General features: G+C 40.1%; 1 protein-coding gene across 1 annotated transcript; it reads left to right on the plus strand.

The window, feature by feature from the left end:
• Positions 1-808: 808 nt before the first annotated feature.
• On the plus strand, positions 809-15,260 carry cbx1a (chromobox homolog 1a (HP1 beta homolog Drosophila)). The gene is made up of 6 exons (XM_023271108.3): positions 809-968; positions 1,699-1,815; positions 8,378-8,651; positions 9,487-9,658; positions 9,846-9,940; positions 12,651-15,260. Exons 2-6 carry the CDS (start codon positions 1,770-1,772, stop codon positions 12,799-12,801), a joined length of 738 nt encoding a protein of 245 aa, XP_023126876.2. The 5' UTR covers positions 809-968; positions 1,699-1,769; the 3' UTR covers positions 12,802-15,260.
• Positions 15,261-15,672: the final 412 nt, after the last annotated feature.

Below are 15,672 nucleotides of genomic sequence, written 5' to 3' on the forward strand. Positions count from 1 at the left end.
TTCCATCAGCTAGAAAACTCTTTCCTGTCTTGAATGATTGGATTTTCCAATAAGACAATGCCCCTTACCACACTGCAAGGTCAGGTAAATCCTGGATGGAGAACCAGAACATTGGAACCATGCCTTGGCTGCTCAATCACCAGATCTAAATCCAACTGAAAACCTGTGGAAAATCATCAAACCCAAAATGGAGAACCACAAGCCCAAAAACAAAGAAGATTATTTAGAATTAGACAACAGGAATGGGCTGCTGTGACAGTAGAACAATGTCAGAAGCTGGTGGAGAGCAGCCAAGACGCATGGATGCAGTCATCAGAAACTATGGTTATGAATCAGTACTAACTCCTGTGTGGCTCATGGGACTAAAACAGACAGAAAAGAAAGCATGGAATCCTAAAAGCTGTTTTTGGCAGAACAATGCCATAGCTACTGATAGAAGAACTGAAAGGATTTTGGTTATTATCAAGAAAACCGTGGAAAATGTCTATCAGCTCTGAAATTAAACTCTTAGGAGCTATTTTTGTTGTTCTCATTATATTTGTCCAAACGGATGAACCTTTAGTCGTACCAGGCATTAAAATGAACAAGAAATTGAAGAAAACAAGGGTGGTCTAATCATTTATTTCCATGACTGTATCTACAGTATTGCTGGTGTGAGTGGCGTGACTCCAACTCCCAGCCTGCCTTGCGATAACGCTGCCCAGTGACGTGATTCCGGTGTTGCTGTTGGCGGGCAGAACGGGGTCGGTGCTGGTTGTTAGCGACGCGGCTGGGGCTATTGTGTGATTCAGCAGCGAGGCACATTGCGGGGAGACGTCGCTCCACACACGCCGAGCCCTCAGGTAGTCGTCTCTGTCGCCTCGGGCCCGTCTTTGGCTTGTTCGTCGTCTCCAGCAGACGCTCAAATCACAGTGTTTCCACACGGGCCTGCCCTGAGCCCAGACGAGCTCCGAAGCTTCTCTTTAAAGGTAAGGCTCCTCTCAGCTAGCTAGTGGAGGCTAAACACGCCAGCCATGTTGCCCTCTGGCTGCGGGAGTCTGGCCGCCTGGCTCGCCTCCGTGCTCGGCCTTTTTGGTGAATTGCAAAGACGTTTAGGTCGTATCAAGTCAAACCAAATTAACTTATGTGAGCACTCGGACGTTATTTTTGCCCGGGCGGCGCGACGGTTGCAGCGCGTGCAGCCATGATGGGAAAACGGCGTGCGTTGCTCCGGTTCTTATAAAGCACCGGACCGGACATTATTCAGATCCCACACACAAATATCCCGTTTTAATGGGTTTGTCCACGTGTGGGTTAAGTTGGGGATTCCGCAGTATGCGTTTTTCGGTGGTCGCGCTCTTGAAACATGGAGGCGGGGTGTTTTTTTAAATTATTTTTTTATTTCTTACTAGCAAACCACCAGATATTTAACCGACGCAGTAAACAGACATCAGCCCCGGAGATGTTAGAGAGCAGCTGGGGTAGTTTCAAGGTTGGGAAAACTTTTTGGGATGTTACTGGTTCAGCAGTTTAAACGTGTAGCCAGCGGCGTTTTGTTTCCTCCGTGCTCCGCCCTCCTACTGGCTCAGAGCGCGGAGAAGGTACAGAACCGAAGCTACCACCAGCAGCTAACATGTGTCACCTGAGCTGGAAAAAAAAAAGTTTATCCAGCCTGATATGCAGCCATTCATTCCCCCCTTTACCTGTGCATTTTATTAGATTTCTTCAGTTCATCACACCAGCAGCAACCAGTTTGGGTCCCACGACTGACTGACATATAAGCAACAAATATGGACTCTGCAGGAACCACCCTTCTAGACAGTTCTCTCAACGATGGTAAAAAAAAGAACTCAACATACACACAATGATTCACAACCTGTGGCCCAGGTGAGACCACAGACTCCACTGTTGGTCTCAGGTGTAAGTAGTGTGCATAGAAGCTGTTTTATTAACCCTGTAAAACCCACTGTTGCAGAAATCTAACATTATTTTTTAAAAATCCTACACGTCTCATTTTTCCTCTGTATTTGGGTTTTAGTATATATTAAATTTAGTTTATTTTTTGCTCATTTTTCTATATTTGTCATATATATATCAAATATAGAAAAATATTAGCAAAAAATAAAGTCAAACTAAAAAATATAAATCATAAAAATAATGTACAATCCAAAATATAAAAGAAAATGAGCAAAAAAAAAAAAACATATGTATGTGTATATATATGTATATATATATTTTTTTGATACGTTTTTTCTATATTTGGGTTTATGTATTATTGGTACTGGTGTTATTATTACTGCGTATTATTTTAATTTTTTTGCTCATTTTTTAGATTTAGTTTTATATATGCATACATTTTTTTGTTTATTTTATATTTTTCTGCTCATTTTTTTTTTATATTTGGGTCTTACAGGGTTAAGATTTACCACTCATTCATATGTTGGTCATACATTGTCTGTTTCTCACATATTTGCTCATTTTCACCAGCTAGATGCTTTTGTGTGTACATTTAAAACTTTTAGCACCACTATCAGCTCTTTGCATGCCACAGCCTGAGTTTTGCCAACCACCTGTAGGTGTTCTCTGTACTTATGTTCAAATTGTAAGCATTGTTAGCAGTTTTTCTAGACTAGTAGTAGTAACACCTCTCCTTATTTAGGTGCACACATAACTTGTTTACTCCAATGCCAAGATGAACAGTTTAATAAAGGGAGCCTAAAGTGCATATATCATGATTGGCCCAATGTTAAATTGTTCTAAATCAAAATGTGCAACCACAGGTGGAATGTGTTACCATGTTTGTTGTGTTTTGACTTTTAAATATACTATATTTTTGTAGTGATATTTTGATGCCTTGGCTTTCTAAGTCAGTTTGTGTCATTCGTATTCTTTATTTGCTTGTATTTTATATAAATGATAGCTTTAAATCAGGGGTGTCAAACTCATTTTAGTTCAGGGGAAAACATTCAGCCCAGTGATCTCCAGTGGACTGGACCAGTAAAATCACAGCATTAATAACCTATAAATAACCACAAATCCTAATTTTTCCTTTGTGTGCAAAAAAGTTCACATTTAAGAAATTAGCTTTTTACAAAACATTTGAGCAACCTGAAATTTGTTAAGAATAATATGATCACATTCAACAACATTCAGCCTCAGTTTATCATTTCCACATTACAACTTCCAGATCAGAGTGTCTACAAAGGAACACAACATTTAGTCACAGCTATCTGGAACTGAATGATAGAGGATTTTATTTTATGATCAAAACCACAAAATTCAGACAAAAACAAGACAAAATATTACAAAAATGAGACACAAAACAACAAGAAATGAGACAAACGAAATGAAAAAAACAGACAAAAAATTGACAAAACAACAAAAAAAAACACAAAACAACAAAAACGATGCTCAAAACAATGAATAAAGCAATACAAAATGAGAAAAATAAGACAAAACACCACTGAGACCAAAAGGAAACAAAAAATCAGAAACAAACAGCAAAAGTCAGACAAAATTTAACAAAAATAAGACAAAATAACAAAAACGAGACAAAATGACAAAAAAATGAGACAAACAAAACAGACAAAAAATTTGGCAAACTTACAAAGCGACAAAAAATGGAAATGCAAAATGACAAAACAATGACAAAAACATGAGAAAGAAAGACAAAAACGACAAAATATAGCAAAAATGAGATGCAAAATGACTAAAAATGAAACAAATGACACGAGACAAATGACATGAAACAAAACAGACAAAAAAATTGACAAAAACGTTACAAAGCAACAAAAAATGAGGCAAGCAACACAAGAAAGAAAAAAAACCCCAAACAACAAAAACGATGCTCAAAACAACGAATAAAGCAAAACACAAAATGAGAGAAGACACAAACGAGACAGAAAAGAAAACGACCAAAAATGAGACAAACGAAACAAAACTAAAAAAGACAATTTCAACAAAAAAAGTTACAAAGTGGAAAAAAATGGACACAAACGATGGTCAAAACAACGAATAAAGCAAAACAGAAAATGAGAAAAATAAGACAAAAACCACAAACGACAGAAAAAGTAAAGACAAAAAAATGAGACAAATGACGAAAGTCAGACAAAAAACAACCAAATCAAGAAACAAAACAACAAAAGAACAATGAACAATCTAGTATTTTACTTTATGATCCAAACAACTTGTCATGGTCTAGAAATGTTTTTAAATTTATAGTTTTACTAATTTACAATCTGCAGTTCATGTCTTCTCTGGAATTTTTACACTTTGAGGGCCGGATTGGACCCTCTGGAGGACCACTTTTGGCCCGCAGGCCTCATGTTGGACACCCCTGCTTTAAATGATCATAACAGTGGTTTTCGTATGCATGATTTAGTCTCTTGCCTCACATATTTAATAAGAGCTGTGAAATTGTTCCTTTAAAAAACTACTATTATGAACATAAACTTTCAATAATTTTCAGGAAACATAACAGCTCTCCTTTCCATTAATCTGAGGCATCATGTCGGATTCATGTCTACTGACATTTCCATATCACTCAACATTTTACAAATCTGAGCTTCATGCAGTCACATTAATACATCGGCTACAAGATTACAACAACCTGATGTAGGACCCTGTAATGTATAGTGGGTGATACCATTTCATACGTTGTCCTATGGTGCAGTATTGTATGTGCACGTTGTCTCTCCAGCCTTATTGAGAGCATGTATGAAGGAAGCCGTGAGGAACATTATTGTAAAAGTGACTTAATGCTGTCACTGATGAAGCAGCAATATTGAGCATCATATCTGTAAAAACGGCCTGATTTCCTCCAACACCGCTGCTCTGTGTTTTCCTCTAACAGAGGGAAATTGTGGCTTTTGTCGGGAGCTATTTCCAGCGGCTGATTAATCCATATGTGGCGCTCTGGTGCGTGTTTACCCCAGCAGGATGTTGAACGTGAATCAAAATTGCAGCGTCTGTTGTCATGGTAATGAAGGAGCGTATCAGCTGGCTCAACAGTGTGCCTCACCAACATTTCTCTTACAGTTTTGGGCTCAAGGGCACAGAGAGATAAAATATGCCAGGCTTTGGATGTGCTCGGTGCTGGCTAGTAGAACGTGTTGTTGATTCCAGCGCCTGGAGTGTTTATTCTGTAAAGAGTCTTCACTCAGGTTAAGGCTGAGCAGCATCCTTCATGTCTCTTAGTCGTGGAAAATCCCAACAATTCCACAGTTTCCCCATTTTGCTGCCCACCTGGATGTGTAGAGTAAGTCGTGTGATTGGATACCTGCCAAATGGCTGCTGGAGGGGAACCAGTCGGCAGACACTCTCCAGACGCCCGAGCCGAGCGTTCTGGGTCCGTACCGGTGTTTGTTCTTTATCTGGTGACCCCCTCCTCCTTTCTTTCTCTGCAGACTCAGGTTTCAGCTTCATTTCTCTCTCACCGGGTCTAACATGGCTTCCTCTGAGCTTTTGGTCAGGGAGGCTGCTATATAGGCTTGTAGTTTTTCTGGAATCACGATACGAAGGAGTGTTTTGAAATTTTCCGCCTCATGAATCATCACATTTTCAATAATAATAATAACAATAAATTTATACATAAAGTGCTTTCAGTCAAAATGCTGTACATGGAGATAAAAATATCAGAAATCCACAAACATACCGAAACACTGAAAAGGATATCAATAAACAAACACTTTCAGACTCATGTAACAGTAAAGAACGTTTTAATGTTTTAATTTATTGTTTATTGTACAGCACTTTGTTTCAGCGGCTGCTGTTTAAAGCGCTTTATAAATAAAGTTGAGTTGAGTTGAGTAAAAAAGTGGGTATTCAGCTTTGTTTTAAATCCATCAGTGGAAGATGCCTGCCTGATTTCAACAGGTAGACTGTTCCAGAAAGACAAAGCCCGTTTCCCAACCGTCTTTCTACAGACCTTTGGGACACTCAGAAGCCCAAAACACGAGTGGGGACATTATGGGTTCATCAGATTGGACAGGTACAATGGAGCAATTTCATTTACAGTTTTATCTGTTAGCAGTAGCACCTTAAAGTCTGCTCTAACCTCAACAGGTAGCCAGTGCAGAGAGGCTCATATCTGCTAGAGCTGCTGGTTCTGGACCATCTGCAGACCACCAAGGCTCTTCTTTGGCAGGCCTGATAAAAGGACATTACAGTAATCTAACCGTGATGAAACAAAATCATGAATTAGGACCTCAGCATCCTGAAACAACAGAATCGGTCTAATCTTGGAAATGTTTATGAGGTGAAAAAAGGCCACTCTGGTCATCTCTTTAATATGGATCTCCAAAGAGTATGATCAAAGAGCACACCAGATTGTGGACTCTGTCACCCAAAGACAGAGGAAATTGTCAGACGATTAAGTCTTGCAGGTCCAATGACCATCATTTCTGTCTTAGCAGAGTTCAGAAGCAGGAAATGTGTCGATAACCAGCTCTAACAGCTGAGAGAAGTCTGAAGTTTATCAGTGTCAGATCCACTTTGAAGGACCACTGGCATGTAGAACTGTAGCTCATCTGCAGAACAATGAAAAGACGTTCCAAAAGAATGCAAAATATGACCCAAAAGTGACAGATAGAAAACAAGTCACAATATGATAACAGCCAGGGACCATTAACACATCCTAATCGTATCAGCCTCATTGTTTACATCGTATTAGTATGTTCTGTCCAAGATGCATCGCGTCCCGGCTTTCCCGGGATCTTTCTACATGGAGTTTGCATGTTCTCCCTGTGCATGCGTGGGTTCTCTCCGGGTACTCCGGCTTCCTCCCACAGTCCAAAAATATGCTGAGGTTAATTGATTATTCTAAATTGCCCATAGGTGTGAATGTGAGAGTGCTTGTTTGTCTTTGTATGTGGCGCTGCGACAGACTGGTGACCTGTCTAGGGTGTCCCCTGCCTTCACCTGAGTCAGCTGGGATAGACTCCAGCCCCCCCATGACCCTAGTGAGGATTAAGCGGTGTATTGATAATGGATGGATGGATGTCCAAGATGCATGTAGCAGGTTTGTAGAATAGTTCTCATCTGATCTTGGCATGGTCCATGTGAGGAATTTGAGGTATGTGGACTACGTTGTACTCTGTAAATCCTGTTACTGTGTGTGAGGATTTAGTTGTTCATGGCGGTGATGTCCTGAGATGGTCACAGGAATCTGAGCCACAGCTGATCCAGACACGCATCGATGGATTGTTATCGACTATAAAAAGCAGATCGAAATTTGATCCTTCATTCGGTGGACTCTTTTATTCAGCCTGCTAGTGTTGTGGCGCTGCTGTGTGACTGTATGAGAGCCACGCTCTATAGTTTAGGTTCAGATTAGCAGCTGGTAAAATGCACATTATAAAAACAGATTCATCTGGGTTTTCATGCTAAAGAGCAGTGTATAAAATACTGTTGGGATCTTGTTTTTACCTCACACTGACCGTTAGTTTCACCTGTTTGAAATGACTGGCAGCAGGACACACCAGTTCTCAGTGATTAATGTGATTTCTGTGAGGAAGTTGAGGCTGAAATCCAGTTAGTGGACAGTGTGCAGTGAGCTGATGGTCATGTGTGAAGGAAGAACCATCCCGCTAACACACTGCTAGTTAACCACACGTGGGCTCTGAGCTTCTGTGGTTCCAACAACCTCCAACAGAGGGAACAAGGAACCTTTGATGCCAGTTTCAGGAATCACAAGTTTTAGATCGTTAGCATATAAATGAAGTAGCTTAGCAAACATACAGAGTGTCCATGATGCAGGATTTATTTTTTTTATGCAACCTTTTTTTAATTGCTCCCAATGAGACGGTCACTTTGAGAAAACACAGCATGCAGGGTCTTCTTTTGTGCAGCCACTCCGAGCACTTCTAGATAAAAATCTGGGCACTTTTCAGAAAATCACTGTTTATGATGTGTCAAATATTGTGTCAAACAAATACTAGCCTATTAATAAGAAATAGATAAAAAGCAAAAGGATGATGCTAGGATTGATTCATACCCTTAGAACACTTCTGCTGCTAATTGAATGCGTGGGATGCATATTTAATCAACATTTAGGTAAATCTAAATATGTGATCGAGCTTGGTATTGGCTAATACCAATATGAAGAGTTGGGAAACAAAGGTTGTAGGTTTCTGAAGTGTTAAACTTGCTTCTTTTGTATTATAATTTGTATTTTTTATGACAAAGCTGTGATAATGGCGGCTGGTCAGTCACTCCTATGTCTAAACCTAATCAGTATTTTTTGTTTTCACTACAGGAGACGCTTTAGACCCTGAAGTCCTCCATGATTTGTTTTTGAATGTCTTTCAGTCAGTCAGAATATTTGAATGTCAGCACAATCCAAACTATAAGCCACTCAACACTGGATAAAATTCTCTAACTTTCCTTTTGGGTCTTCCAGAGGTGTCCTCAGCAGACGTCAAGCTGGCAGCCGTAGCAGGAAAGAAGGGCAAGAAGGCTGAGGAGGAGGAGCAGCCTGCAGCACCTGCAGCAGCAGCAGCAGCACCAGCAGCAGCAGCAGCAGCAGCAGCAGCAGCAACAACAGCCCCACCAGCAGCAGGGGCAGGAGCAGCAGAGGAGGAGGAAGAGGAGGAGTATGTGGTGGAGAAGGTTCTGGACCGCAGAGTGGTGAAGGGCAAAGCGGAGTTTCTGCTGAAATGGAAGGGATTCTCAGAGTGAGTTTGTTTCTATCCCCTGATCTACGTGGTGTTGTTTTCCTGGAGACATCGTTTATGACTTAAGAATTAGGAGTAGGGATGTAACGATACACTCAACTCAAGATTCAATGCGATTTCCGATACTAGGTTAACAATACGATTTTCTCACGATTTTTTTTAACAGAATGAGCTTGCAGACAAATTATGACTGAGAAAGATTCCTTGAATTATTTCTCAGAGAAAAAACACATTTCTGAGGTAGGGTGTAACAAAACACATACTATGCAATGAATGCATGTTTAAAAAACATACATTTTTAGCTATATAAAAGCAGCAAATTATATTTTCTGTGATCTTTAACAAAATAAAGATTTATTTCTCTGCGGTTGGGTAAGCTGCGCAATACAATGCAGATGTCCTCGTCTTAAAAATGAAACTGAAGTTATATTTTATCTTAAACAACAAAAAATAAATAAACAGGATTTTCAAAAAAAATCCCACATCAAAATAACTAAATGAATAATACAAATAAGCTAAATCTCACCCCTTTTTCATTTTTGGACACAGAGAAGCCGAACTGCTGCCACAACTCAAGCTTGTTAACTGGTTTCCTGGATTTCAAAATTGGCCACGTCTCTTGTTCCGTCTGAATAACTGACGGTGACGTACGACGTCGACCATGTGAAATCAAGGGTAGATTACACCTTCCGCTGAATAGTCACACATTTGTATCGATTTTTAACTGTCTCTCGATGCATCGTTACATCCCTAATTAGGAGTATTAACTGTCTGAATACTGAGAGACTGACGTGTAACTGAAATATCCTGTTTGTGTTTGCATCCACTCGTCTAGTGAGGACAATACATGGGAGCCGGAGGAGAACTTGGACTGTCCCGACCTCATCGCAGAGTACATGCAGAAACACAAAGAGAAAGAGGAGAAGAAGAAGGAGAACAAGAGGAAAGCAGTCAGCGAGGCCTCGGGAGACACAGAGGAACGAGGAAGCAAGAAGAAGAAGGAGGAGGTGAGGAAGCAGCGAGTCTGCTCTTTGCTCTAAAGAATCCCAGCAGTTGGTCTGACTGCAGAAAGTTCTGCTGTTTTTATGGAATCATTTATACTCTGCACCCAGGTGTTTTAATGTCCATTACATCCTGGTGTGTTTTTTCTTCTTCAGCCATGTGATCTCTTGTTTCTGTATTTCCTGTGTTCAGGGTGAGAAGGCCAGAGGTTTTGGCAGAGGACTGCAGCCCGAGAGAATTATTGGAGCGACAGATTCGAGCGGAGAGCTGATGTTCCTCATGAAGTGGTGGGTCTTTACTGGCAGATAGTTCTGGTCTTCTTTAGCAAACAATAAATGGAGATGATTAGTAGGATCCTGATTGGGTTTCAGTTACTAATACAAGGGTTTTCTTCTCTGTGCATTCTACAGCAGGGCTGGACTGGACTGTATTACCACCCCCTCTTATGTATGTTAATGGGGTGCTAGTAACGTGCTTGGTGGGTTTATGCAGGGCCTCTGAGCTTTACAGAGGTCTTGAATTTAAGTAATTTAATAGCTTTTCAAGGTCCTAGACCAATGTTTCTGTTGCAGCCTGGCACTCTAGAGGAAAGGAAAGCAACATAAAACCAGATTTAAGTCTGAGAGAATGAGGTTTTTTTATTATGTAACAACAAAAGGAAAGATCCCAGGTGGGTGCTGCTAAATCAAAGAAATAACTAATAAAGTTAGTTAATAAAGTTAGGTCTTGGCTACCTATCTGTATGCTAAACAAGTGACAAACTGCTTTGTAAGAAATACTTTGTAATCTTACACCCGTCTACCCAGGCAGCGACAATGCAGACATGCCTAGAACGTCTAGTAGAGCTGGTTGGGTACCGCAATCTGCTTTCTCAGTTAAAGCAGTGAAGAAATGGAATTCCAAACATTGTAGCATCAGAAAGCTTTGCAGTGTTTAAATCCAGCCTCAAGGTTTGGCTGATGTCGGGGCAAAACTTGCACTAACATTGATCACCTATTATTTATTGTATTCACTGATTTTATGTATTTTCTCACACTGGCGGACTTCAGTAGTTCCCTTTTTTTCTGCCATGTCAGAGACAACAGATGCAACTCAGCTGTTAGCTAAGTCTGGTGCCTTTACTTTAATTCCCTGCAAAAATAAACAAACTAAACATCTAATAAGAACTGCAATAAAGAATCATATTGCAGCATACATGCTGCATGCTGACAACGAAGCGGCTTTATATTGATTTGACAGATGAATAAGGTCTACTCATTTGTCATTTTGGATGTTAAAAATCAAATGAAGAGGCCAGATGTTTTCTTTTTAAGGGAGCAGTGAACCATCTGAGCAGGAAAAATTAATTCAAGAAAGGTTTGAAGACATTACAGGAGGTCCTCGGTTTACAGCGTCATCAACCTACGGCGTTTTGCCATTACATGGAACTAGTTGAGTGGATGCTTACATCGTCACGCGGCGCTATCAGACAGCTTTGTTTCCATTCTCTGGTTGTACACCACCTTGGATTGTGCTACATTCACTAACTTTTTGTCCTTCATTATGGCTCCCAGCGTAAGTCAGACTCTTCTGATGCTTGGAAGAAAAGGAAGTGAAATTAGATAGAATAGAACGCTGGGAACAGGAAGAAACACCGACCAACATGGGTCACGTTGTAAAAACAGGTCAACATATTGTAGTGACCCTCTGTGATGAATGAGTGAGACTTTATCTGGTTCTCTGCTGGTTTATTGAACCTTCATACAGGCTACTGTGGACCGTAGCCAACGCCAGAATAACTAGAAAAACCCCATAACTTAGCTCCAGAATTAGCTGCCGTTCCCAGCTCTCTCTACTGCTGACTCTCAGCCAATCAGAGGTGAGCTAACTAAACATGGTACGTTCACTGACATTAGGTAAATCTGGAACTGAACAATAAACATTGAAACATCAACAACAACATCAGTCCGTTACAATATTCTGTTATCTTCTAGTAAAATGATTCATACATGCATGAAAGTCGTTAGTATTCATGACTTTTATGAAGAACTGATCGATATAGTGATGCACGGAACAGCTTTGTTTACATTTTCACCAGAGTTCCGACTTACGGCGAAGATTGACTTGCGTAGATCCGTAGGAACAGAACTCTGGCATAAGTCGAGGACCTCCTGTACACAAATACAATCCATTTCAAGTCAGTCCAGCACCTCTGGTCTGTGTAATTTCAGTAGTTTTTATTACTTAGGTCATAGTTAACGTATTTGATGAACTAGTTTACATTATGGTAGCAGCTGCTTGTCATTTTAGATCCATTCCCACTGATTTATACATTTAACACTGTCCAATACAAGACCACCAGTACCTGTTACCTCAATGCTGTGTCAGAAAAGATTAAACATTAAAACACAGTCTGTAGCTGAAACTTTGCATCAGTCTGCACAGATGCAAGATGCTGAATACAGTCATCAGAGTCACTTATAATATGAGGTTAGAGGTTGTAGCACTGAAATTAATGCGTTTAACCCTCGTGTCGTCCTGCACTTTGAAATTGACCCGTTTTAAAGATTGAAAATGTAGTGAAGAAAATATTTTCACTGTCAAACTTCTGATGTCCACATTTTTAACATTTTTGGGAAATCTTTGAACATTTTTTGGTGGAAATAAACTGTTAAAAATGTTTCTTAAGGACATTCACAAAAGATTTTTACTTGTTTTCTGAAAATATTTACAAGAACTTTCTTGCCAAATTTGGGGGATTTTTTAAAATAAAACTTTTAAGGGAAACTTTTAAGGAATTATTGGAATTTTCTTCCTGAAGTTTTTGCAAATTTTCAGAAAATTGGGGAATTGTTTTGCTAAATTTTTGGATTTTTTTCATACAAGGAAATAATATTTTTTGGTGCCTGTAAATGAGGGTGACAGGAGGGTTAAAACTGGTAATCCTGGAAAACAATGTGTCACATAACACAGTTGTTCTCGAAACTGATTCTGTTTTTCTTAAATTCCGACTAACAGGAAGAACTCCGACGAGGCCGACCTCGTCCCAGCCAAGGAAGCAAACGTCAAATGTCCCCAGGTGGTGATTTCTTTCTACGAGGAGCGCCTCACATGGCACTCCTACCCCACAGAAGAGGAGGAAAAGAAGGAGGAGGACAAAAAGGACTAGATGAATAGAAGATGAGGAAATGCAAAAAGAGGAAAAGAAAGGAAGTGTGAAGGTGCAGGGCAGGAAACCAACTACATATCGGTGAACTGTTGTACAGGTTAGTCGACTCTAGCAGCTGCTTTGGCAGTGAAACATGCCAACGTAGCTGAGAGAGGGGGAAAAAAGAAGTTTGTTTTCCTGCCCTGCAAGGATTCCTCAAAAGTGGCTCCCACCTGTATCTTGACCGAAAGTGTAAATTCTTTGAAAGAAATGTGTGTTTTTCCCTCACCGAGAACGTGTGACTTGATGGGAATTGGTGCCTTTGTTCTAATACAGTTCCTGCTGGTTGATGTGACCAGAAAAGTGTTTGTTTCCTACATAAGGAGACAAACTCCAGATGCTAAAAGCAGTCTGTCTCGTCTTTAAGGTATAAATCTATGTGAGAAGCATGTTTCTGTCCTTAAAGACGGCCGATCAGAGGGACAGTACAGACTTCCATTCCTGCTTCGTCGAGATACATAGGTGGGAACTTCTTTTGAAGGGGGTGGAGTGGGGCGAGGTATTAAGGAGAGATGAAAGAATGGACAGAAACCATTCGTCTCTTTCAGTATCTGTTCTTCGTGACACCTGGTTTCTCATTATTGCTGACATAACACTGTTCATCTGAAACTCCAACAACCAAATGACAACTTTTCACTCTGATGTGGACAGTGATGGGATGCGGTCTGCATGAAGACACCAGCGGTTAGGGTCCTCACATGTCCTACCAGCCACCGTGGCACACAGTTCTCAATATGAAAAAACATTAGTCAATGAATGTATTTCCACATGAACTCTATTATCAGGCAGATTCCTTCTGAACATCTGGTATGTGGTTTTAGGCAGTTTTAGTACAAGTAAACTGGAGTTAATGTCTCTTTTTATTGTTGAAGGGTTCATCAAACAATTCTTTCTGTAAAGTGGCATATGAATTCATGCCTTTCAAATCAAAATCATGATGTGGGACGATGCAGACGGCAAACTGTAAGGTGTATATAAGTTAGTATATTTGTTCCACAGCGGGCCTGAACCTGTTAGAACGGATGTCGATGGTTTTGCTAGTTTCTGCCGTCCTCGTGTGACACATCTCCTTCTGATTTCATCTTTTGATAATTCTCAGTCGTGTTCTAAATATATTAAATGTTGAATATTGACCTGTATTTACCCACAAGTTGTACCAAATTGAACAAAAGTTGACTGCTAGTGTAGCATGGGCAGTGTTGGGTAAAGACCAGAGGCATTTATTGAAGTGTTGGCTGTCGTTTGTACATTTATCTCCTACTGACTAACGAGCTTGTTTGGCTGATGATGAATTGTAGGGTTCTTGTCCGTTCTGCTGCCACTTGGCTGGTAGGTGGCGCTGAGGGTTCCTGACTTGGTGTGTCTGTAGGTCCTTGTTCTGAAACACAGCTGGGTCTCACTGCTGACGGGTGACAGTACGTCCAATCGTCCTCATTTCACTCTGTTTTAAGACTTCACACACTGCCACGTGTGTTTTCTAGACTATTATTTTAGCTTGCACTGCCCGGGCGACACTCAAGACAGGAGTATTTCTTGGTTCCTGTTGCTTGTGGAGCGTTCTCTGTTCAACATACGTTTTGATATTGTAACGAGTCAGATTGGTTCATGTGAGGAGGGTTTCTCTGGTGTTTTCTCTGCAGCCTCATGTCTCCCAGCATCTTTCTGTGTTGAATGTAGCCCGGCTGTGTGTATTCCTCCGTATACTGTAATAAAGTTAGCCTAGTAGCTTCTTCTGTTAGCACACCTGGATCAGCTAGTTTAAATCTCCCTTCTCTTACAGGTTTATATTTTAGGTGGCCTTGTTGTTTGACATTTAATGAGAACCAAACCTGAAATAGATCCAATCCATTCATTTCCAGCTTCTTCTTCTAATGCCATAAACTGAGAACAACCCTGGCATGTAAAATTTTAACTATTTTTCTGATGGTATTTTGATCATTGTGATCATTTCATGAGCCTTAACCCTTACTGACTTATTGTAAACTCATACAAACTCTGCAAGTTGCATGAAAAGTGTAAAAACAAGCGACCAGATTGTGTATGCATATCAGAATTCTTACCCAAGTACCTCACACAAATAGAACTATGTTGGCTCAGCTTTTAAATAGTTTCTAGCATTTTAAGTCAAGCCTTTGAGTCTAAGCTATTTTTGCCTAAGTTGGTGCTGCTGTAGTTCCTGAATCTGTTCTTCTGCTGGTCTGATTTCTTCAGTATTATAGCTCAGAAAGTGATTGAACTAGCTGCACCCAGGTCTGCTACTTAGCTTTTCTATCTCGTCTTGGAAACTTTTCTCTGTATTTAGCTGATTAGCTGGTGTTGTCTTGTTGCATGTTTATTGGTTTCCCTTGCAATGTTACTGTCATAGCTGATCTACTTTTAATTGTCTGTTTTGGACAATAAAGGTTTTTGTTTTCATAACAGTTTTTGTTCTCTGGCGTCTCAATAAGTCTGTTTTTTATTTTAATGGTACACATTAAGAGGAATTGAACTACCACAGTTGTCTGAGCATTTTGAAGCTAAAGCCCAACCTTTGTGCTGCTGGTAGGTCATTTGTTCTCATGAATATTTCCAAAAACGAGTCTTCAAGCCAAGTACACAAGGAGTTGGACCCTCTTAAAATTATCTCTGCTGCCAGTGGTGGCAAAAAATGTTTGGACACCCCGTACATTTGCTTGTATACTGCATTAAGAATCACTCGTAGGTCTTCAAGTGTAATTTCTTTTAGTCCAATCACAGCCATAATGCTAAACAAATCCTAAAAAAAGAAATTAAAAACCTAAAAATGTTTGGTTCCACAAAAATAAGAAAGTTTGAGTATTGGGTCATTTTGGT

Source organism: Amphiprion ocellaris, chromosome 19 (genome assembly GCF_022539595.1).
Source record: "Amphiprion ocellaris isolate individual 3 ecotype Okinawa chromosome 19, ASM2253959v1, whole genome shotgun sequence".
In the NCBI taxonomy this organism is placed as follows: domain Eukaryota; kingdom Metazoa; phylum Chordata; class Actinopteri; family Pomacentridae; genus Amphiprion; species Amphiprion ocellaris.